This window comes from Pristiophorus japonicus, chromosome 6 (genome assembly GCF_044704955.1).
Source record: "Pristiophorus japonicus isolate sPriJap1 chromosome 6, sPriJap1.hap1, whole genome shotgun sequence".
NCBI lineage: Eukaryota > Metazoa > Chordata > Chondrichthyes > Pristiophoridae > Pristiophorus > Pristiophorus japonicus.
Window position 1 is genome coordinate 47,767,599 of NC_091982.1, and position 25,440 is coordinate 47,793,038.

The 25,440-nt window shown below is 47.7% G+C and overlaps 1 protein-coding gene across 1 annotated transcript; it reads right to left on the minus strand.

Moving 5' to 3' along the window:
• Positions 1-1,074: 1,074 nt before the first annotated feature.
• On the minus strand, positions 1,075-19,464 carry ube2a (ubiquitin-conjugating enzyme E2A (RAD6 homolog)). The gene is made up of 6 exons (XM_070882831.1): positions 19,250-19,464; positions 18,939-19,019; positions 18,409-18,434; positions 15,424-15,513; positions 13,360-13,448; positions 1,075-2,206 (listed from the first exon to the last, which is right to left on the minus strand). The coding sequence occupies exons 1-6, from the start codon at positions 19,291-19,293 to the stop codon at positions 2,078-2,080; spliced, it is 459 nt and encodes a 152-aa protein (XP_070738932.1). The 5' UTR covers positions 19,294-19,464; the 3' UTR covers positions 1,075-2,077.
• Between the last annotated feature and the right edge of the window lie 5,976 nt (positions 19,465-25,440).

Genomic DNA, 25,440 nt, shown 5'->3' on the forward strand with positions numbered 1-25,440 from the left:
GAAGCCAATTTTAGCGCTCACCTGCCTGACATAAGCCAACTCAGCAAAACCTATGGGATTATAGCCAGCGTGGTTCAGTACTGTAGTACAGCACAAAACGTTTTAACCACGCCATTTGTGAAATGAATTTCCATACCCCTTAAATCCTCACATTTACCATCATTCTGCAGGCTGCTTTTGCAGCTGCTGTTCAAGTACAAGTCACCAGAATACACTCGAGTGGCCTAAGGATGATAGATTTTCACACCATTGGAACATGGGATTTAGTGGCTCAATGATCTGAAACTCAGACACAACTCTCGGATTACCCAAGTTTATAATTAGATACTAAAAATAAAACAGCGCTTCCGAACCCATTTTCTGCCAGTTACACAAGTCTAGTCCAAATTTCAAAAATTATATAGGCAGCAGTCATTTCCAAACAGCAATGGCCATACCTAGCATGAGGCTTTCAAGTTCCTTCATAATGTATTGACATAATTCATAGAATCATAGAAATTTACAACACAGGAGGCCATTTCGGCCCATCATGTCTGCGCCGGCCGACCAAGAGCTATCCAGCCTAATCCCACTTTCCAGCTCTTGGTCTGTAGCCCTGTAGGTTACGGCACTTTAAGTGCACATCCACATTTTTTTTTTTAAATGTGGTGAGGGTTTCTGCCTCCACCACCACTTTAGGCAGTGAGCTCCAGACACCCCACCACCCTTTGGGTGAAGAAATTTCCTCACATCTCCTCTAAACCTCCCCCCAATTACTTTAAAAAACCCAAGTACTTATTTTACCCAAGTAATAATTGACAGACTTATGAACTAAGCACCAACGTAACCACTCGTAAGCACAACTATAAACTACCCACTAGATCTCAAATAAAACAGGTTAGACCAAGGTACAGGCTGAAATGCAAGCTGTTAGGGACATTTACACTTCGAGAATAACCCTTTGATAACTCTGCAGTTCCAACACCCTCACACCATTCCCAGTTGTTGGATTTTACAATTGTGTTCTTCAATTAGTAAAGTGGAAGTTTGCTGATCGGGTCAGTAAGCTAATGTTTAGTCACTCAAGACACAATATTAAGGTTACAGTTTTATTTACAAGTAGTGAGAAAATGTACAGTTTCTTACATGGGTTACTATAGTGCAAAGTTATACTGTCACTTCAAAAGACTAATGTGCAGAAAAAAGTACTTCAGAACATCAGACAATACAAGGTACAGGGTCTCTTCCCATATCCCACATCACTGCATTAGGCATCTGAATATACAAGTTTGGTTTAACACAACTAATGGGATTATTGATGGCTGTAATTCTTGATAAAGTGAAAAGCACTTCATTTAATTCAGAGGAAAGAAAAACAAAAGCATGCAGCGACAGCTCACACACACACATACACACACACGCACGCACACACACCTACACTCAACAGAACTACAGAGAACTAGAAACACAGTCACAAATGTGACCACCCTGCTAAGCTCCAGTACCCCGGACATTTTTTCAAAAAGTTCAAAAATTGATTTATTTTTTAAATATATAGACTAGCACCTTCTATTAAGAGTTCTTTTGGTCAAGAACTACAGTGCTGGCTTCAGAAAAGAGGCACACATCTGTTGCATAAACAGAAGTGACATTGACCCACTGGTAATTTATAGTTAGACTTGTCACTGTTATGGTGGATTTGGGTCAGGGCAGATCAGTGTCTCCCAACCTAGAAAAATCCACTCACTGGGCTATACACAAAAGCTGCACAAAATATGCAATGCAAATGACACTATGTGTTACAGCGCACCTTTATTATGTGCCTGATACTGCCCAGACAGACTATGAAAGACCATCAGGAAAAGGTGGATGACCGTCGATGACCGTGAAATTAAAAAAATTCCGTGGCAAGTGCCCCAGGTACAGTGCATGCACTTCAACATGTGTTTTGACTCAACATCCAGGGAAAAAGGCTTCAAACGGGTGGCAGCATTGTAGCAGTTTAGCTTGCAAAATAATGCGATGATGCTAGAACGAGAAGGACTCAAATGCTTCATGATTCTCACGGCCCGACAGTGTTCGTAGGCACTAGGCAGGGTCAACAATCCCGCCAGCTCTGTTCCACTATTGCAGATACCCGCTTTTCATATTCCCGTTTGTTCTCCTGGTACAGCTGTGCAGCCTGGCTGTTGGCTGGGCTATTCGGATTTGGCTCATCCAGTAAAGACTATGAAAACAAACAAAACAAACTTAACAGCAACAGCACAATCATTTGTTGCTATATTTTATTGCTATTCCCCTTTAAAAATGAAAACAAGTGGAAGTTTCAGGATTACCTGCCTTTGGGTGTTGTTCCCCCCATTAAGTTCACAATCTCCATATACAAATGAATAGGCAGTCAGCCACAGCAGATAGAAAAACAGCATAAGAGAATCTGGCACCAAACACAGCCATATTGGACACGCGGCGGGTAACATTTCAGCAACACAGGAAACTCAATGGCCCCAAGTTTCCACATGATTTGCTCCTGATTTTTTTTTTTTTTTTAAGAGCAACTGGTGTAGAACGGAGTACCTTAGAAATCGGAATTCTCGTCATTTAGTTTGCTCCAGTTCGAGTCAGTTAGAACAGTTTCACTTTGGAACAAAAAAATTTTTCCCCAAAAGGGGGCGTGTCCGGCCATTACGCCTGTTTTCAAAGTTTCATCAGTGAAACCTTACTCCAAACTAACTTAGAATGGAGTAAGTGAAGATTTTTATACGCTCGAAAAAAAACCTTGTCTAACCTTTAGAAAATCAGGCGTAGGTTACAAATCAGGCGTAGGGAATGGTGGTGGTGGGGGGTTTAAAAGGAAGTTTACAAACATTAAACACTTCAGTTTTACAAATAAAGAGCCATCATCAATAATAAATGATAAATACATCAATAAAATAAAAAAAAACGTACCGACTGCAGCACCGGGAGTCGGAGAAGATTGGGGGGGGGGGGGGAGGAGAAGATTGGGGGGGGGGGAGGGGAGGAGAAGATTGGGGGGGGGAGAAGAAGATTGGGGGGGGGAGAAGAAGATTGGGGGGGGGGGGGGAGAAGATTGGGGGGGGGGGGGGAGAAGATTGGGGGGGGGGGGGAGAAGATTGGGGGGGGGGGAGAAGATTGGGGGGGGGGGGGAGAAGATTGGGGGGGGAGGAGAAGATTGGGGGGGGGAGGAGAAGATTGGGGGGGGGAGGAGAAGATTGGGGGGGGGAGGAGAAGATTGGGGGGGGAGGAGAAGATTGGGGGGGGGAGGAGAAGATTGGGGGGGGGAGGAGAAGATTGGGGGGGGGAGGAGAAGATTGGGGGGGGGAGGAGAAGATTGGGGGGGGGAGGAGAAGATTGGGGGGAGGAGGAGAAGATTGGGGGGGGGAGGAGGAGAAGATTGGGGGGGGGAGGAGGAGAAGATTGGGGGGGGGAGGAGGAGAAGATTGGGGGGGGGGAGGAGGAGAAGATTGGGGGGGGAGGAGGAGAAGATTGGGGGGGGGAGGAGGAGAAGATTGGGGGGGGAGGAGGAGAAGATTGGGGGGGGAGGAGGAGAAGATTGGGGGGGGGAGGAGGAGAAGATTGGGGGGGGGAGGAGGAGAAGATTGGGGGGGGGAGGAGGAGAAGATTGGGGGGGGGGGGGAGAAGATTGGGGGGGGGGGAGGAGAAGATTGGGGGGGGGGAGGAGAAGATTGGGGGGGGGGAGGAGAAGATTGGGGGGGGGGAGGAGAAGATTGGGGGGGGGGAGGAGAAGATTGGGGGGGGGGAGGAGAAGATTGGGGGGGGGGAGGAGAAGATTGGGGGGGGGGGAGGAGAAGATTGGGGGGGGGGAGGAGAAGATTGGGGGGGGGGGAGGAGAAGATTGGGGGGGGGGGAGGAGAAGATTGGGGGGGGGGGAGGAGAAGATTGGGGGGGGGGGAGGAGAAGATTGGGGGGGGGGGAGGAGAAGATTGGGGGGGGGGAGGAGAAGATTGGGGGGGGGGAGGAGAAGATTGGGGGGGGGAGGAGAAGATTGGGGGGGGGAGGAGAAGATTGGGGGGGGGAGGAGAAGATTGGGGGGGGGAGGAGAAGATTGGGGGGGGGAGGAGAAGATTGGGGGGGGGAGGAGAAGATTGGGGGGGGGAGGAGAAGATTGGGGGGGGGAGGAGAAGATTGGGGGGGGAGGAGAAGATTGGGGGGGGGGAGGAGAAGATTGGGGGGGAGGAGAAGATTGGGGGGGGGAGGAGAAGATTGGGGGGGAAGGAGAAGATTGGGGGGGGGGAAGGAGAAGATTGGGGGGGGGGAAGGAGAAGATTGGGGGGGGGGGAAGGAGAAGATTGGGGGGGGGGAAGGAGAAGATTGGGGGGGGGGGGGAAGGAGAAGATTGGGGGGTGGAGGAGAAGATTGGGGGGGGGAGGAGAAGATTGGGGGGGGGAGGAGAAGATTGGGGGGGGGAGGAGAAGATTGGGGGGGGGAGGAGAAGATTGGGGGGGGGAGGAGAAGATTGGGGGGGGGGAGGAGAAGATTGGGGGGGGGGAGGAGAAGATTGGGGGGGGGAGGAGAAGATTGGGGGGGGGAGGAGAAGATTGGGGGGGGGAGGAGAAGATTGGGGGGGGGAGGAGAAGATTGGGGGGGGGAGGAGAAGATTGGGGGGGGAGGAGAAGATTGGGGGGGGAGGAGAAGATTGGGGGGGGGAGGAGAAGATTGGGGGGGGGAGGAGAAGATTGGGGGGGGGAGGAGAGATTGGGGGGGGAGGAGAAGATTGGGGGGGGAGGAGAAGATTGGGGGGGGGAGGAGAAGATTGGGGGGGGGAGGAGAAGATTGGGGGGGGGAGGAGAAGATTGGGGGGGGGAGGAGAAGATTGGGGGGGGGAGAGAAGATTGGGGGGGGGAGGAGAAGATTGGGGGGGGAGAGAAGATTGGGGGGGGGGAGGAGAAGATTGGGGGGGGGAGGAGAAGATTGGGGGGGGAGGAGAAGATTGGGGGGGGGGGGGGGGAGGAGAAGATTGGGGGGGGGGGGGGGAGGAGAAGATTGGGGGGGGAGGAGAAGATTGGGGGGGGGGGAGGAGAAGATTGGGGGGGGGGGAGGAGAAGATTGGGGGGGGGGGGAGGAGAAGATTTGGGGGGGGGGGAGGAGAAGATTGGGGGGGGGGAGGAGAAGATTGGGGGGGGGGAGGAGAAGATTGGGGGGGGGAGGAGAAGATTGGGGGGGGGGAGGAGAAGATTGGGGGGGGGGAGGAGAAGATTGGGGGGGGGGAGGAGAAGATTGGGGGGGGGGAGGAGAAGATTGGGGGGGGGGAGGAGAAGATTGGGGGGGGGAGGAGAGATTGGGGGGGGGGAGGAGAAGATTGGGGGGGGGAGGAGAAGATTGGGGGGGGGAGGAGAAGATTGGGGGGGGGAGGGAGAAGATTGGGGGGGGAGGAGAAGATTGGGGGGGGGAGGAGAAGATTGGGGGGGGGAGGAGAAGATTGGGGGCGGGGGAGGAGAAGATTGGGGGGGGGGAGGAGAAGATTGGGGGGGGGAGATGGGGGGGGAGGAGAAGATTGGGGGGGGAGGAGAAGATTGGGGGGGGGAGGAGAAGATTGGGGGGGGGAGGAGAAGATTGGGGGGGGGAGGAGAAGATTGGGGGGGGGAGGAGAAGATTGGGGGGGGGAGGAGAAGATGGGGGGGGAGGAGAAGATTGGGGGGGGGAGGAGAAGATTGGGGGGGGGAGGAGAAGATTGGGGGGGGGAGGAGAAGATTGGGGGGGGGAGGAGAAGATTGGGGGGGGGAGGAGAAGATTGGGGGGGGGAGGAGAAGATTGGGGGGGGGAGGAGAAGATTGGGGGGGGAGGAGAAGATTGGGGGGGGAGGAGAAGATTGGGGGGGGAGGAGAAGATTGGGGGGGGAGGAGAAGATTGGGGGGGGGAGGAGAAGATTGGGGGGGGGAGGAGAAGATTGGGGGGGGAGGAGAAGATTGGGGGGGGGAGGAGAAGATTGGGGGGGGAGGAGAAGATTGGGGGGGGGAGGAGAGATTGGGGGGGGGAGGAGAAGATTGGGGGGGGGAGGAGAAGATTGGGGGGGGGAGGAGAGATTGGGGGGGGGAGGAGAAGATTGGGGGGGGAGGAGAAGATTGGGGGGGGAGGAGAAGATTGGGGGGGGGAGGAGAAGATTGGGGGGGGGAGGAGAAGATTGGGGGGGGAGGAGAAGATTGGGGGGGGAGGAGAAGATTGGGGGGGGGAGGAGAAGATTGGGGGGGGAGGAGAAGATTGGGGGGGGAGGAGAAGATTGGGGGGGGAGGAGAAGATTGGGGGGGGAGGAGAAGATTGGGGGGGGAGGAGAAGATTGGGGGGGGAGGAGAAGATTGGGGGGGGAGGAGAAGATTGGGGGGGGGAGGAGAAGATTGGGGGGGGGAGGAGAAGATTGGGGGGGGAGGAGAAGATTGGGGGGGGAGGAGAAGATTGGGGGGGGAGGAGAAGATTGGGGGGGGAGGAGAAGATTGGGGGGGGAGGAGAAGATTGGGGGGGGGAGGAGAAGATTGGGGGGGGGAGGAGAAGATTGGGGGGGGGAGGAGAAGATTGGGGGGGGGAGGAGAAGATTGGGGGGGGGAGGAGAAGATTGGGGGGGGGAGGAGAAGATTGGGGGGGGGAGGAGAAGATTGGGGGGGGGAGGAGAAGATTGGGGGGGAGGAGAAGATTGGGGGGGGGGAGGAGAAGATTGGGGGGGGGGAGGAGAAGATTGGGGGGGGAGGAGAAGATTGGGGGGGGAGAAGATTGGGGGGGGGGAGGAGAAGATTGGGGGGGGAGGAGAAGATTGGGGGGGGGGAGGAGAAGATTGGGGGGGGGAGGAGAAGATTGGGGGGGGGAGGAGAAGATTGGGGGGGGGAGGAGAAGATGGGGGGGGGAGGAGAAGATGGGGGGGGGAGGAGAAGATGGGGGGGGAGGAGAAGATGGGGGGGGAGGAGAAGATGGGGGGGGAGGAGAAGATGGTGGGGGGGAGGAGAAGATGGGGGGGGGGAGGAGAAGATGGGGGGGGGGAGGAGAAGATGGGGGGGGGGGAGGAGAAGATGGGGGGGGGGAGGAGAAGATGGGGGGGGGGAGGAGAAGATGGGGGGGGGGGAGGAGAAGATGGGGGGGGGGAGGAGAAGATGGGGGGGGGGAGGAGAAGATGGGGGGGGGGAGGAGAAGATGGGGGGGGGGGAGGAGAAGATGGGGGGGGGGAGGAGAAGATTGGGGGGGGGAGGAGAAGATGGGGGGGGGGGGAGGAGAAGATGGGGGGGGGGGGGAGGAGAAGATGGGGGGGGGGGAGGAGAAGATGGGGGGGGGGGAGGAGATGGGGGGGGGGGAGGAGAAGATTTGGGGGGGGGGGAGGAAAAGATTGGGTCGGGGGGGTGGTGGGAGGGAGGTCGGTTCGGTTCGGGTCGGGGGAGGGAGGGAGGGGCAGGTCGGGTCGGGGGGAGGGAGGGAGAGGCAGGTCAGGTCAGATCCAGTCCGGGGGCCGGGAAGAGCGGGAGGCGGGTCGGGTCCAGTCCGGGGGCGGCAGCCGGGGGGGGGGGGGGGGGGGAGAGAAAGAGCGGGAGTCAGGTCGGTGTCGGGGGAGGGAGGGAGGGAACGGGAGTCGAGTCGAGTCGGGAGGAAGCAGGAGCTGGGCGTGGGAGGAGTCTTATGCACGCAGCCCCAGTGAGCCCATTCAGCCAGGGCTAGGGGCTGCGTGCTTCGGCCCCTCCCACACAGTTTTGGGCACCTGGAGCTACTGCACATGCGCGCCCACTGTAGCGCGCATGTGCAGAGGTCCCGGCACTGTTTTCAGCGCAGGGACCTGGCTCCGCCCCCTACAGCTCCTGCTGTGCTGCGCTGCGCCGAGGGCCAGAGGACCTGCAGGGAGGTGGAAAATCTGGAGGTTTTTTTTAGGCGCACTTTGTGGCGCGAAAAACGGGCATCCAGGATGGGACTGCGCCGTTCTTGGCGCGGCTCGAAATTTGGGCCCAATATACTTATCGACACACAGTTTGTATTTTAGGCTGATGATTTCCAAGCAATACATGTGCTCAATAACTAAGTGGACATCTTGCAGTAATGAACTTCAAGAAAACCATTGGCTCAAACGCACCCAATAAAGCCTGTACTGAACATGAAATATGGGAACCGGTGTTTGCTCCACCATTCATTCAATCAGATCATGGCTGACCCGTATCTCAACTCTACCTAACTGTGTTGGCTCTGTCCACCCTCAATACCCTTGCTTAACAAAAATCTACCAATCTTAGTTTTACATTCTTCAATTGACCCCCAGCCTCAACAGGTTTTTGGGGGAAGAGTTGCAGATTACCATTCGAGCGAAGAAATGCTGCCTGATGTCAGGTTCTAATTTTAAAGTTTATGCAAACCTTGTTCTGAACAGGATTCAAATCCCACATAGACATTACTTCCTGTGCAATGGCTTCGTTTCAGACACCATTCATGAAACTGGTCATTCACAAACATGACAAAGGCCTTTCACAAGACCTGAATCTTTGCGATAAACTTCATCATTACAAGCTGACAATAAGACGGGATAGTAGCGCACTGCACTTCAGGGGATTGTACATTATCCTCCGCTAATATACACACAAACTTTCTGCTCAGCATAAATCTTGTGCTTCACTGCTGACAACTAAGTAACTATAACTGAAGGAGAAATCCTTACATACTTAAGCTGGCCTTGTGCAGAGCCAAACTGTCAAATAGCATCTCAGGCTATATTCCCCAATGACCAAAATAGTTTGGGCCTGAAGTAGGTGAGCCAAACAGGCCAAATGCACACAGGTTCCATCAATGGTCCATGTCGAGTTAGCTGCAACATTTCAACCACTGCCCCACCCGAGATCAGTTAGCCAGTCTTAATGCTTGGGGAGTGAGTTAACGTTCGCCGCAGTCACTGGTTTCTGTCCACTGTCCAGCTGGAAGTAGACTTCCAAGTGAGGACAAATCAAGGAACAGCTTGATGTCTACTGTGTCTGATCAAGTGAAGAATGTCCATTTGAGCAAGCCACCAGGAGGCACCCATGGAACCATAACCCAGAAAGGAGTCAACATAAGTAGTGCACTGCACTTGAGAATTGTACAATATCGTCTGCCAGTATACACACAAACTTTCTGCTCAGGATAAATCAGAGGGAAACATTGGCAGGAGGAAGAAAATAAAGCTCCAAGAAGGACTGTCACATCAGGTCTCCCATTCATACCAAGTTCCAGGTTGACTTCGGGCTCAGAACTTTCAGATTCATAACAGTTGCCTACTTCATTGAACAAACAGGTTAACAGAGCTCATATCTATTGACTAAGGGTGGTTTAATCATCAACAATGACAGCTGGAATTGATACAGCTCCCAGTGACTGGATCTGCATCAGTCCTTTATGTAAAACTAAGCCTAATCACTGTTGGAATGGAGTCACAACATTGACCCAGAAATTGTTGGAGTGATGCATTTCATGGCGAGTGCTGTGAATTGGATTTTTTATTTCTGCGGCAGAAATGCGAACTGATATCGGCGTGGCATCCGGGACTTCCTGAACGTAGGTCCGATTGTCACAATTAAATTTAAGGATAAAGATTCAAAGCAAAGATAGAAAGAAATAGGTGAATTAGTGTCAAATTAGGTATAGAAAGAAAGATTGCAATGAGAGAAAGACAGAAAAGTTAGATTTAAAAAAAATCTTTAAGAACAATTTACTACCTGTGCAGTGAGACTCTACAGTTTCATTGTTCCCTTTCTGGGCCTCCCAAGGTTGAGTGGCATGTCAAGCGCATAAATCAAATTAACAAGGTCATTGCGATATTACCAGCCCTAATGGTTGCAGCACGACTAATCTGAAGCAGTCCTTGTAACTTTGACAAGTAGAGGGGAGAATTCCACAAAATCCATTTGTTTCAACCATCTTCCGGTCTCCCCAATTAAATATTGGGGAGATAGTAACCATTGTTTTCAGTCCCCGCCACTAACTCCGTTCCCTAGCCACTGACTCCATCCCCTCTCCTGAACACCTGTCTGAGACTGAACCTTGGTGTCGTATTTGGCTTTAAAATGAACTTCTGACTACGTATCAGCGGCCTAACTAAGACCACCTATTTCCACCTCTAACATTGCTCGTCTCCACCCCTACCTCACCAAAACTCAGCTGCCCGTATCCTAACTCGCACCAAGTCCCGTTCACCCATCACCCCTGTGCTCGCTGACCTACAATGGCTCCCGGTTAAGAAACGCCTCGATTTCAAAATGCTCATTCTTATTTTCAATTCTCTCCACAGCCTCGTCCCTTCCTACTGGCTCAATTTTCCCCAATTATCTGCACTCCTTTTTTTGGCGTGCATCGTTTTTTTGGTAGTAAATTAAAAGCTCAAAGTTTACCCAAGTTTCTGCGCCAGCGTAATTCCCAAACTCTGGAATTCTCTGCCTAAACCTCTCCGCCTCTCTACCTTCTTTAAGATGCTCCTTAAAAGCTACCTTTTTCACCAAGCTATTGATTACCAGACCTATTTTCTCCTTATCTGGCTCGGTGTCAAGTTTTGTGTCTTATAATATTCCTGTGAAGCGTCTTGGGGAGTTTTACTACAGTAAAGGCGCTATATAAATACAAGTTTTTGTTGTTGACTGGACTACACTTACTGTTGTGGTTAGGTTAGTCTTAGCCACTGGCTAGCCCAGTGGATTAGCCACTGGCCTTTCACCTATTGGGTCTGTGTTCAGCCAAGACCAATGAGATAAAAATCTCCTATTTGTAAAGGATCCACCTGAAATAAGTTTGAGCAGTCTGCGTTCCTAGTGGACATGGCTCGCAACATGAAAACCTGTCCTTAATTCACTGGCAATCTCATTTGGAGGCCTGTCTTGCTGATATGGGGAGTGAAAAATGTCACACTTGTGCAATAATGCTGCTCTTTTGAGGTTGGGGTTGAGATACACGGTTGGGACAGAGCAGAGAGCTTTACTCTGTATCTGGTTGTACTATACTTGACCTGGGATAATGACATAATTACAATTGCCTGAAATGGAATGCGTTCTATTCCTCAGCATAAATATGCCTCAGCTCAGGGGGAAAAAAATCGTTGGGTCATAGAAACTGTAGAGAACGCTATTCAACCGCTTATGCTAATGTTAGTTTTACATTGGAGTAGTCTACTCCTATCCCACTTCCCTAATCTTTCAGTACCCTTCAATAGTGGCAGGACACTGAAGTTGAAGTCTTAGCTCGGCAGCATTCCTGCATCGGAGCCAAACCACAGTGGCTTCAACCCTCACCCCAAGACTTGAGCATACAATCTGGGCAGACATGTCAGTGCAGTTGAGGGAGTGCTGCATTGTTAAAGGGGCAGTCTTTTGGATGAGATGTCAAACTGAGGTCCCATTTTGCCTCCTCAGGTAAAAGTAAAAGATCCCATGGCACCATTCAAAGACAAGCAAGCTTCTTGGATAACCAAGGCAACATTCCTCCCTTAACCGCCACTAACAGTTTAACTGATCATTAATTTAGTTTGCCAACAGTGGGACAAATGTGCACAAGTTGGCTGCCATGTTTGGCTACACTCGAAAAAATAGTGTGTTAGATGTAGTGTTTTGAAACATTCCCGAGACTGTGATAAGGTGCTATATAAATGCAAGGTCTTCCTTTCTGAAGTTAAAGTTTGCATCCTAAACGAGGCCTCACGTGCAGCAAGTTTTGGTGAAGACCATAGAACCAATGTGTCTCCAACATGGCATCAAACTCAATACCAAGGTTCTAGTGGTTTTCAGATCTAGTCAGCCTAGTACTCATGTACATGGAGGTTGAAAGAAAGTGAACTCAAATTTCTCAGTGGCACAAAAACAAACTTGGGAAAATACACAAAGTACTATTTGGGGGTTCTGTGTTCACAAAAAAGACTTGATTTTTTTCAAATGCCTATGGTCAGCAGTTTCAATCCAAACATGACCTTAATGTCAAATTCAACGATTTCTTCGAAAGTAACTTCCTCCTACAAACTGCCTCGACAAAAATTAGCCTTTGACCAAAATGAAAGCAATTTTTCTTTTTTAAAAAAAAAGCCCATTTTATTCTGGAGAGATGTAATTTAAGCAATGTTGAGTGCTTCTAATCCTCAGCTTCAGTGCCAATAAACCACGGGTCTGCCAGTTGGAGAGACGCCAAGCCCAAATACAGCTACTGAAGTGTCCTTCCTCAAGAGATGGAATCTCAGGTATCAGGTGGCAGGCAATGTTCCCTCTAACTGGGTGCGCGGCCCATTCAAAATTTCACGCTTGCGCGGTTTCTTCCCTGTAGAAGTCAGTGGGTGGGACCTCCAGACCACTGCGCGGTCACGTAGCTTAACGGGAACATTTCTGTCGGGTATCTGAATATGGGGAAAGGGCAGAGACATGGAATTGGACTGGATAGCTCCAGTTGAAGACCTAGTGTCAACATAAGCATGAGAAGCCAAAGTCTGCTATGCTGCTGTTATTTCTATAAAACACAGGTCACTTCATCTAATGGCCAGAATGTTGAGAACACATTTACATTTCTTGCTCTCATGGTGAAAGCTACAGGGCACATTTACCGATGGCCTATTGGTAAGGCATCGCCCAGTATGTCATGCACACCAGGAGGTGCCAGGTTTAAACCTCAGCCTGTGCAGAGAAATTGAGGCTGTAGAGTTAAGTGACCATGTCAACATTTAAGAATAGGTCCGATAGGTGGTAGAAGGAAAGAGGGATAAAGGAATATGGAAACAGGGCGAACACATGGGACTACGCCTGCTGCTTATTGGAAGACAAAAACATGGAGTGATTGCGCTGAACGGCCTGTTGTAAATGTTGTGATTGTTATGCAATGTCTGGATGCTCTAGTTTGCCCCAGTTCCTTGGTCCATAGGGTGGAGGAGGAGAGCCAACCAAGATTCTTACAACTGATTTCCGTTAGGTTCACTGCATAGCAATGTTTGGATGTTGGGTGAGGACAGATACACAGTCCTATTCTTTTATCCGCACACCTGAAGAATGGCCACTCGAGTGGGATACTCAATGCCCTTAAAGCCACAGCTCATCGAGTCAGCATCTTTAGCAGTGCAGAGATCGATCATTTTTCAACAGCACTGGGTAACTAATTTCAGGCATGTTGTCCCAATGTTACGGCATGCATTTGTTTCTGTAATTTCACCACACAAGTTCCAGTCTCAACCAGGACAGCGTGTGCTGGCGAGCAGAGGCAGAGACACCCTCACAAGGCAAAGTGCTGCAGGTGAGAGATGGAAGAGATTCTGGTGCATCGAAATGGCCAATTATTGAGAAAAGCTCCGGGAGCAGGTCTCCTCCACAGTGCCTTTATGGTTCGGGAAAGCCAGATCGTATAATGCTAGATAGGGTAAAGGGACAACTTTAAAAATATGCATGGTACCATTACCTGTATAGATGTTAAGATTGAAGACACATCATAAGTTGGACTCCAGCGATTCTGCAGTATATCCAGGCATATACTGCCATCTGCATAGACTACAGAAAGTATAACACGTTAGATAAAGAAATATTCTACGATAATTGATTAACGATATACTTCACCCCTCTAAACTATAGAAACCATTTAGTGTTATTTGAGTGCTTCATAAATTCAAAATTAGAAGCTTCAGAAATTAAAACTACATATTCAAAAACCACCTGTATTTAATAATTCAACAGGGTTGAACTCTGCAACATTTGCTGCCAACACGAGATACAATTTAGACTTGAATCTGGAACGACAACATCCCTTTTATTGCACATTAAAACGCAAAAGATCTATTTTGGCAACAGAACTGAAGACATCCAAATCAATCTGTCGTTCGAAGCAGTCTGGCCACTTGGGTTAGAATTTCATGGGCCGGAAAGGTCAGATCGTTGTTCAGAATACTACTTTTCTCTTGAACCTGACCTCTAGGTCCAGCAACATCCCAAGAATCTGGCACAAGTGAAATTATGATGAATATCGGGTCACAATAGGGATCAAGCGAGATTACTGCTGTTTCAATTTTAGGAGTACACAAAACTGCTGATATGGTGACAGGTTATCAATCATCACAAATATGCAAAAAGACACTGCATCCCTTTAAAAGCATATTCTTAAAAATATATCCTAAATAACATTTTTGGTTGCATTCTTAATTTGTGCGTTTGTCTCGAACAAAGACCATTTAGTACTGATGGAACTAATACAGGTCAATAAAATGAGTTGGACATAATTTCCAATACAGGGGCTGGGGTCATTACTGCACTGGAGGTTTATTTTGCAGTTAGGACTTTTTCTATTGTCATCTTAGTAAATTTGCGAGACTGGTTTGTTTCTTCCAGCTCTTCATTCCAGACAGTACTTTGTTGCTCAGATCTCTCAGCTGGTGGCAAGTAGCCCAGGTGTGTGTTACTCCATGTTGCCGTTTCCTTACACCTTCCAGGTGCTGTGTGAACTAGAAGAGATGGGCTGCAAAAAAAAAAAAAAGCCTCCTCAAGACCAGGCTTGTCGGTTTCAAAAGTGCTAATTTCCAGACATACTGGAGGAGCAGGGGGCTTAAGCCAATGACCTTTCAACTTTTTTAGGACCTGGGTGCAAATCGAGTCTACATTCCAAGGACAAAATCTCTCCTCCGTCTGCTGTTAGTGGGGCACTTTTGTGCCGTCTCATTCGAGCCAGTGGACACAGGTCCACAGCACAAAACCATCCCTCATCCCAAAGGAGGGCCAGTGTGGAAAACGGGAAGATTGTCTCACCGGTGCAATTGGGGGAGGTGGACTCTGTTCCTAACCGCACCATACCTGATGGAGCAACTTAAGAGGCTGTTTTATTCTACATTTAAACCAGGGGGTACTTGATAGAGTGCGTGAAAATAGATGTTCCATTCTCACCCCGATTTAAGTCAAAATTCAAGTTTAAAAAAACGTGGCTATTTTACCACAATACATGTTCATTACTGGAACATACTCACAGCAACACTGAGGTTATGATAATTAATGCTCAGCTCTGTTGGGCTGGACACGTTAGGATGGACGATGCATTGTTGCTGAAGCAGGTGCTTGTTGGAGAATGAGTGGCTGGCAGAAGAAAACAGAGCAGACAACAAAGGCGCTGCAAGGATGCACTAAAGATTCACCTGAATGTGATCGCTGGCACTCAGGAGACCTTGACTAAAGCAAGAGGAGGGAAGAGCTTTGTGCTACGTCATGCCAGTGTGGAGACAAGACACCTGACGCAAAACGACCAGCAACATGAAGGATCAACGGGAAAATCCCCCCCACCCCCAAGAACACGGTTACGTGAGGCTTGTAGTAGACAATGCCATGCATCAGCCCGCATCTGTCTCCCATGAGCTTCCTTCATTATTGGCAACAGCATCCTCAAGTGCATACACTACAGCTTTAATTTTCTCTATCGCCAGATCATTTATTACAGAGAAGCTGAAATAAATTAATTCCAATAAACGGCAGCAATTCAGTCACGTACCATTTGGGTGAAACATTTTTGAAACAAATCTAACTGTGGGTGGCTTGTTTGGGTATTCTTCTGTGAATTCTATTGTGAGTTTAAAAGTACCTGGAACGAGAAAAAAAAAAAGTGTTTTAAACAGATACGAGTTCAATTACTCATTGAGTAAAAGCTGTTCACTACTGTGCATACACTTTTGGCTGATCGACAACTTTTTAAAAAAATCCTGTAGTCTAGTTGGAAGATGTGAAGTGCAGTGATGCAACAAGCTTCCTGATCTCAAAACATGCCAAACATATTCCCACATGGAGAAGAACAATTCATTAAGGTGGGGGGCACCTGCATGTGCAAGGGACAAGCCTACCGCCTCCACTTTATTAGTGAATTGATCTACATTCAGGAGAAAACGGTAAGAGAAAAAGAAACCCCTTCACGATGACATCTAACATCATGAAACACTGGTAAATATTTATATGGGAAATGAATAGAAATTAGAACAATTCTAGCAGTTGGTCAGTGCGCCAGTTTTAATAGTCAGCACTATCCTTCCTTGATTCAGCCGACAAACTAACATGGAGAGGCAGCTCACAAAATTAAAACTAACTTCCCCCATGGTCCTGGAATGCAAGTCCACGGTTTGAGCCCCAAATCAGGGTAGCATTCCTAACATTACTTCCGAGCTTTTGACTAGGGAGATGAGGGGGGGGCACAAATAAAATGCCAACATGAAAAAATACCCCTCCTAATATCTGCTTAGTGACCATGTGAAAAGTGTGACTGTGGCTGTTGAGGTTTGGAATCTGACTCAGCGGTAGTGCCTTATTCAAGTGGTTTGCCAACATTCACTACTTTGGGTCATATACAAAAAGGAATGGTTCTGCCAATGTACCAAAGACTGCCAACACCCTGTAAAAATCTGCCTTCAGAGGAGAAAAAAATCCTGCCTCTCATCTAGTGATACTCATAGAATCACTCAGTCCTGAAGGCAGCCATTTGGTCCGCCAGCTCTTTGAAAGAATTATTTACAATTTGGGTCTCACACATTACTTAAAAACAGCGACGCAGGTTAATAAGACCACAAAAAAAACAAACCAAGCATTAAAGAACTGAAAAGCAGGGAAGTCATGTTAAACTTTTATAGAACCTTAGTTAGATCACACTTGGAGTACTGGGCAGAGTTATGGTCTTGTATCATAAAAAGGATATAAAGGTATTGGAAAAGGTGCAAAAAAGATTCACAAGGATGATACTAGACTGAGAGGTTATAACTATCGGGAAAGACTGAAAAGGCTGAGGCTTTCTCCAGAAAAGGGAAGACTGAGGTGTGATCTGGTAGAGGTCTTTAAGACAATGAAAGGATTTGATCGGGTAGATGTGGAGAAAATGTTTCCACTTGTGGGGCAGAACAGAACTAGAGATTGTAAAATAGCTAGAGGTTGTAAGATAGCTGGTGTGGAGCATAAACACCAGCACAGACCAATTGGGGCAAATGGGCTGTTTCTGTGCTGTATCAGTCATCTGAGAATTCATATTATTGTGGAAGCAAGTCATCCTCTACTCAGAGGGACTGCCTAAGAAGAAAAGAGACTCAATATAATTAGTCCTGCTCCCCTGCTCTTTGCTCATAGCCTTGCAAATTTTTCCTTTTCAAGTAATTATCCAATTATATAAAATGGCCGAGGAGCCAACTGCAGTAACGTTCTCTTTGAACCCCATTCCCAGCTCTCAGTAGGGTTCGTTGCCCAGTCCCCTGCAGAAAATAGTGAGTGCTGTTAACCCTCATATTTTTGTTCAGCTCACAAAAAGGAGGCAAGTGAATGCCACAATGAAGTGCGGCTCTCAGATTCCATGCAGCATGTGAAAATGACCAAGAGTCAAATAATGCCGACCCAAAGATATTACTGTAAATAAAATAGTTTCACACCCTTTCCAGCTACCCTCACTTGATCAGCTAGTAACACTAGCTTAAAAGAAACATTTACACTGACAAATTCTTACCTGTACTCAAATTGGTGAATATTCAGTTGCTCTTCAATCGTATCCTTATACACATTGTAAGCACAGCAACACACAAACTGCATTGCCAAATTTACTGTGTTCTGCATAACAGCACATATCTCAATATCATATTACATTTACAGAATGATGGAGTAACAAAAACAGGATTATACTCTACCGACATCACTGCCCAGATCATCACTTTAATCTGCTTTGGCCAAGATTAGTTACATATCCTGAATCACAATCGTCAAAAATAAACGTTTGTATTTTCCCTTAAGTGCCACACTACTATATGACTCTCTGCTCCAGACCTCTGTCACCCTTGATTTACTAGGAGGTACAAGAGAGTAATTAGGTGCCACCAACTCTCTTCTCCTCACGTACCCCCCTCCCCAACACCTTTTTCTAAATGGCATGAGAAAAGTAAAACCCCCCCACCTTATATTCAGTATTGCCCAACTGAGGTACCTTGGAGGATCGTAGCCATAGCCCAAAGTTTGCACACACAGTGCTACACTCAAAGTAGGGTAACTTTTTTACAAAGCACCTGTCCTTTGAAAGTGAAACAATTTCTCGCCACATTTCATCTAAACCAGGAAGCTGCTCCATACAATCCAAAAGTCAGTGCTTTGCACTGGCTTAATTTGGAAAGATGGGAGAGATTTGCCTTTGAATTGAGGCAAGGAATTTAACAGAAGACATCAGTCCTAAAAACAGGAAGCTTAGCTGTTTTTAAAAAAAAAATCCACCTTTGGTTTAATATACATTTATTGTCACTGTACAAACTTTCTTCTCTCTTTAAACACCTTCCTGCGTTGTATTTTCTTCACCTGTCATTCGCATCAGATCACAAGCAACAGTTCATCTTTTTAAGAACCACCCCCCAACCCCAAGCACATAGACCAAAAAAGGTATTTTTTTAAAAACTGGACTGGACTTCAAGATAATATTGTATTCGCCAAGCATCTTTTGACTTTCATTCTCTTCAGGACGCTGACTTACCATCTTCAAAAGGGGTTCCCTCTGGCCTGTACAAGGAGGGGGGAGGAGAGAAAAATGGAAAAGAAAGCAGGAGTCATATAAATATATAGCAATCTCTCACATCTCTATTTAAAAGGTCAAATCAATGCACTGGGATGCACCAGACTAACAGGTAGAGCACTTCAAACAGAGCCAGTCACTGTACATTACACTATATCCTGAGCCACCCAGTTTTAGAAATATGCAGTGAATATATAATAAATAAATAAATCCAATGAAAGGTCATCGATTTGAAATGTTAAAATTCGGGTTGTCCCTCACCACAGATGCTGGGCATTTTCTCTTTAAAAATTTTTTTTTATAAAGTAAATAAATAAATTGTTTTATAAAGTAATAAATAAAGTATTCTAAAACACCACTGCAAAAACATACTATAAACCACCTTAGCTGCTCGCCCGGGGAAATGAAGCAGGTGGCACACATTGGAAATGTTGGCTAACAGGGAAGGAGAGGGGACAAAAACTATGCACAGGCCTCAAGCCCTCGCTCACCCGAATATGACTGCATTCCACACCATGATGTTGTTTTCCGAGGGCGCTCCGCTCACGCCGGCTGGAGGATCCTCCTGCAGCCTGAAATGGAGGTTGGAGGGAAAGAGAGCGAAGAGGATTAAAACCACACACACCAAAGTGACACCTTCGCCCCCTGATCGCCCCGCTGTTCGTTTCCAGATTTTAAAAAAGAGTCGCCATGTTGGGAAGAGAGAGAGAGAAAATAATTTCCCTCTCCCTCTCTTCCCCTTCCCCTTCCCCCTCTCTCTCTCACTCTCTACCCCCTCCCCTCAGCCTTTCGCCCTCCCTACCGTTTAAAGTCCCTCATCAGACGCCTCCGTGCTGGTGTGGACATCTCTTGCGGTGCCTGCGGGTTAATAGAAGGACATACAGAGCTCAGCGAACGTAGAGACTTTGCAACAGTCGCTGGCCGCACGTATCAAAGAATATTGTTACTGAGCGTTCGATCGGCGCAGCCCGACTGGCCCAGGATTCCATGGACCATTCCACTCCGCGGGCGGGGGGGGGGGGGTGGACAAATTGCAGTGACATTTACATCAAACCCCGTCTCCAAAAAAAAACACGTGCGCCTGTATCAGTGGCTACTTATTTTCTTCACGTTGTTGGTGGAGGCAAGTCGCTGGCGGCTTTTGATTGTTACGAGACATTGTCCTCACTCCTCCCCCCGCGCGCGCACACACACACACAGGCGGGTTGGTGGAATCGCCGTTTCAGCTGGGCTAATTGTCACGTGAGCGAATGATGAGCCTGGACAAATAGATTCGTCATCTCACCTGCCACGGGGCCTTTTTTTCCCCCCCTCGATAAAAACACACACCCTTACACTGAAAAGCTGCTCTTTTTCACATCCAAATGTTAACCAAACCTCGCTCGGTGGTCTTAGAAGGTGCAAGTTAGACGTGTGCTGGATTTGCAAAGTATAAAAAGAGGCCATTGATTCTGTTTCTTGCCATCCAGATACTGCTTCCTGTTTTTAACCTGTTTGTCAAGAGCCCACTCCCATGTTTCAAAATCTGAAAGCAGGAGAGCTTGGACACTCCACACCAAACCTTCCCAATAAAATAATGCACAATTAAGCATCATTTTATTGGGAACATAATGCGCAGCTCCAGAAGACTTTTCTGTTTTTAGAAAAACCAGAATGAGACAGGAAATACTGGAAATACACAAGTCACTCAGCTTCTGTAAAAGGGAAATAAAAGCTATGACATTTGTGAAACTTGCAATAGGATGTAACTACCAAAAAGAGAATACACAGTTCAGCTGCTTTATTTCATCAAATGCTTATCTGTTCCTCTTAAAACTACATCCTCTTAAAATTACTAATACCAGCCTTGATCTCCCTGGGCAGCCCATTCCAAACAGTAGCCATCAGTTGTATGAAATACTACAAATCCATTCAGCTTTCCTCTCTCAGTTTCATCCATGACCCCTTGTTTACAGGGCTGTCCTAAAGAGTTTATACTCTATACCTGCGTAAGATCTCAGTCTTATCTTCCCGGCTGTAAATAAGTTCTTTAGACGCTCCTTGTAGCTCAGGTGTCTGACGTCAAAACCATACCATAATTGTCCTTGCTGTAATGTGGTGATAAGATAGCAATGAATCAATATCCCATAAAAATAAATTGCATATATATAAAGCATGTATAACACATTTTATATTATTTGGTTGTCCCAAAGCAGTTCACCACCAATTACAACAACAACTTGTATTTATATCGTGTCTTTAACATAGTGAAAAATCCCGAGGTGCACATAAGGAGAAATTAGGGCAGGTTACCAAAGCTTGGCCAAAGAGGTAAGTTTTAAGGAACATTTTAAAGGAGGATAAAGAGGTTTAGGGAGGGAGTTCCAGAGCTTAGGGCCACCAATGGTTGAGCAGTTATAATCAGGGATGCTCAAGAGGGCAGAATTTGAGGAGTGCAGACATCTCAGGGGGTTGTGAGGCTGAAGGAGATTATAGAGACAGGGAGGGGCAAGACCATGGAGGGATTTGAAAACAAGGATGAGAATTTTGAAATCAAGGCGTTGCTTAACTGGAAGCCAATGTAGGTTAGCAAGCACAGGGATGATGGGTGAACATAAAGAACATAAGAAATCGGAACAGGAGTAGGCCATACGGCCCCTCAAGCCTGCTCTGCCATTCAATAAGATCATGGCTGATCTGATCATGGACTCAGCTCCACTTCCCTGCCCACTCCCCATAGCCCCTTATCCCCTTATCGTTTAAGAAACAATCTATTCCTGTCTTAAATTTATTCAATGTCCCAGCTTCCACAGCTCTCTGAATTCCATAGATTTACAACCTTCTGAGAGAAGAAATTTCTCCTCATCTCTGTTTTAAATGGGTGACCCCTTATTCTAAGATCATACTCTCTAGTTCTAGTCTCCCCCATCAGTGGAAACAACCTCTCTGCATCCACCTTGTCAAGCCCCCTCATAATCTTATACGTTTCGATAAGATCACCTCTCATTCTTCTGAATTCCAATGAGTAGAGGCCCAACCTACTCAACCTTTCCTCATAAGTCAACCCCCTCATCTCCGGAATCAACCCAGTGAACCGTCTCTGAACTGTCTCCAAAGCAAGTTTATCCTTTCGTAAATATGGAAATCAAAACTGCACGCAGTATTCCAGGTGTGGTCTCACCAATACCTTGTATAGCTGTCGCAAGACTTCCCTGCTTTTATACTCCATCCCCTTTGCAATAAGGGCCAAGATACCATTGGTCTTCCTGATCACTTGCTGTACCTGCATACTATCCTTTTGTGTTTTATGCACAAGTACCCCCAGGTCCCGATGTACTGCGGCACTTTGCAATCTTTCTCCATTTAAATAATAACTTGCTCTTTGATTTTTTTCGGCCAAAGTGCATGACCTCACACTTTCCAACATTATACTTCATCTGCCAAATTTTTGCCCACTCACTTAGCCTGTCTACGTCCTTTTGCAGATTTTTTGTGTCCTCCTCACACATTGCTTTTCCTCCCATCTTTGTATCGTCAGTAAACTTGGCTACGTTACACTCTGTCCCTTCTCCCAAGTCGTTAATATAGATTATAAATAGTTGGGGTCCCAGCACTGATCCCTGCGGCACCCCACTAGTTACTGATTGCCAACCCGAGACTGAACCATTTATCCCAACTTTCTGTTCTCTGTTAGTTAGCCAATCCTCTATCCATGCTATAATAATAAAGAAGGGAATCACCCGACCGGGGCTCCCGATGTCAGCAGCCATCCCACAGGCTGTGTGTGTGTGTTTGTGAGTTGCACCGAAGATACAACAAAGGATACCCGGCCTCATTCTAACACTCCAGCACCGAGGCTCTGACAGAAAATAAAACAGGCGGAATTCACCAACTCACCGACTGGTCTTCAGTCTCCAATCAGATTGGCAGTCTCCACTGTCCAATGTCTTGTGGGTACACAGTGCGGGAAACCTTTCCGAGAACTGAGTGCGAGTTAGGACACAGGCAGCTGAGTTTTGTTCATCTGCCATAATTTCTCGGTGTCAAATTTATTTGTTTTGTCTTATAACATTGCTGTGAAGCGCCTTGGGACATTTCACTACGTTAAAGGCGCTATATAAATAAAAGTTGTTGTTGTTATCAGGTGACTTTGATGAGAATCGTTTCGGTACTGTGGCAGGCGCGGAAACCGGATTGGAGGGATTCAAACATGGAATTGTGGGAAAGATGGGCACAGATTTGGGAGGCGACCACACGTTCAAGGACCTCGGAGAGAAAAGGAAGGTTGGAGATGGGGTGGTAGTTTGCAAGGATGCAGGGGTCGAGGGTTGGTTTTTTGGTGAGAGGTATGATGACAGCAGATTTGAGGGAGAGGGGAACAGTACTTGAGGAGAACCGTTAACAATGTCAGCTAACATAGGAGACAGAAAAGGAAGTTGGATGGTCAGCTGTTTGGTGGGAATAGGGTGAAGGGAGCAGGAAGTGAGTCTGTCTCATGGACAGGATGAGCTCGGAAAAGACATGAGGGGAGATCGGAGAGAAACTGGAGAAAGATGTGAGGTCAGGGCTAGGGCAGGAGGGATTTTTGAGGAAGCTTGGCTCGGTGGGCTAGAGGAAGGAAGGGAAGAGGCAAAGGCCGCCATTGTGTATGAAATAATCTCACGAGGCCGAGTACGGTAAGCTGAAACTAGTTTGACCTTGGTCTCTTTATTATAACTCCAGAGTGTCCAAACAACAGGATAGCAAGCCTTTTATACCAGCACAGCATGAGGTGTGGGTGACCCGTAGGATTCCTGCAGTCACGCCCTCTGGTGGCAAATATATATAGCTACATACATAACAGCCGCCGAACGGAAGGTCTCAATCTTAGAGACAAAGAAGTCCATGAGCTCTTCACACTTATTGTCGGAGGTGAGGGTGGAAACATAGAAACATAGAAAATAGGTGCAGGAATAGGCCATTCGGCCCTTCGAGCCTGCACCACCATTCAATATGATCATGGCTGATCATGCAACTTCAGTACCCCATTCCTGCTTTCTCTCCATACCCCTTGATCCCTTTAGCCGTAAGGGCTACATCTAACTCCCTTTTGAATATATCTAACGAACTGGCCTCAACAGCTTTCTGTGGTAGAGAATTCCACAGGTTCACAATTCTCTGAGTGAAGAAGTTTCTCCTCATCTCGGTCCTAAATGGCTCACCCCTTATCCTTAGACTGTGACTCCTGGTTCTGGACTTTCCCAACATCGGGAATATTCTTCCTGCCTCTAACCTGTCCAATCCCATCAGAATTTTATATGTTTCTATGAGATCCCCTCTCATTCTTCTAAACTCCAGTGAATATAAGCCTAGTCGATCCAGTCTCTCCTCATATGTCAGTCCTGCCATCCCGGGAATCAGTCTGGTGAACCTTCGCTGCACTCCCTCAATAGCAAGAATGTCCTTCCTCAGATTAGGAGACCAAAACTGCACACAATACTGAAGGTGTGGTCTCACCAAGGTCCTGTACAACTGCAATGAGACCTCCCTGCTCCTATACTCAAATCCCCTAGCTATGAAGGCCAGCATGCCATTTGCTTTCTTTACTGCCTGCTGTACCTGTATGCCTACCTTCAATGACTGATGTACCATGACACCCAGCTCTCGTTGCACTTTCCCTTTTACTAATCTGTCACCATTCAGATAATAATCTGCCTTCCTGTTTTTGCCACTAAAGTGGATAACCTCACACTTATCCACATTATACTACATCTGCCATACATTTGCCCATTCACCTAACTAGTTCAAGTCCCCCTGCAGCCTCCTAGCATCTTCCTCGCAGCTCGCACTGACACCCAGCTTAGTGTCATCTGCAAACTTGGAGATATTACATTCAATTCCTTCGTCTAAATCATTAATGTATATTGTAAATAGCTGGGGTCCCAGTACTGAACCCTGCGGCACCCCAGTAGTCACTGCTTGCCATTCTGAAAAGGACCCGTTTATCCCACTCTTTGCTTCCTGTCTGCAAACCACGTCAATACATTACCCCCAATACCATGTGCCTTAATTTTGCACACTAATCTCTTGTGTGGGACCTTATCAAAAGCCTTTTGAAAGTCCAAATACACCACATCCACTGGTTCTCCCTTGTCCATTCTACTAGTTACATCCTCAAAAAACTCTACAAGAGATGTCAAGCATGATTGCCTTTTCATAAATCCATGCTGACTTGGACTGATCCTGTCATTGCTTTCCAAATGCGTTGCTATTACATCTTTAATAATTGATTCGAGCATTTTCCCCACCACCGATGTCAGGCTAACCGGTCTATAATTCTCTGTTTGCTCTCCCCCTCCTTTTTTTAAAAAATGGGGTTACATTAGTTATCCTCCAATCCATAGGAACTGAACCAGAGTCCATGGAATGTTGGAAAATGACCACCAATGCATCTACTATTTCTAGGGCCACTTCCTTTAATACATTATCATCATAGGCAGTCTCTCGGAATCGAGGAAGACTTGCTTCCACTCCCTAAGTGAGTTTTTTGATGACTGAACAGTTCGATACGAGAGCCACAGACCCTGTCACAGGTGGGACAGACATTCGTCGAGGGAAGAGATCGGTGGGGCTGGTTTGCCACGCGCTCCTTTCACTCTTCACGCTCTTTGCGTTGAGACTCGAAGAGTTCAACGCCCTCCCGGATGCACTTTCTCCACCTCGGACGGCCTTCGGCCAGGGTCTCCCAGGTATCAGTGGTGATGTCGCACTTTACCAAGGAAGCTTTGCGGGTGTCCTTATAATGTTTTTGCTGTCCTCCTTTGGCTCGTTTACCAAGAAGGAGCCCCGCATAAAGCATTTGCTTAGTGAGTCTCGTTCTGGCATGCGAACTATGTGGCCTGCCTGGCAAAGCTGATTGAGTGCAGTCAGTGCTTCAATACTGGGGATGTTAGCCTGGTCGAGGACACTGATGTTGGTCCACCTGTCCTCCCAGGGAATTTGCAGGATCTTGTGGCGACATCGTTGGTGATATAT

Excerpts from the sequence above, each read along its gene's own strand:
- ube2a (XM_070882831.1), bottom strand. The coding sequence starts at position 19,293 with ATGTCCACACCAGCACGGAGGCGTCTGATGAGGGACTTTAAACG. Across the intron at positions 15,514-18,408 it reads GGGAACCCCTTTTGAAGATG|GTACTTTTAAACTCACAATA; the intron begins GTAAGTCAGCGT and ends TTCTCGTTCCAG. Across the intron at positions 13,449-15,423 it reads AAAAATGTTTCACCCAAATG|TCTATGCAGATGGCAGTATA; the intron begins GTACGTGACTGA and ends TACTTTCTGTAG.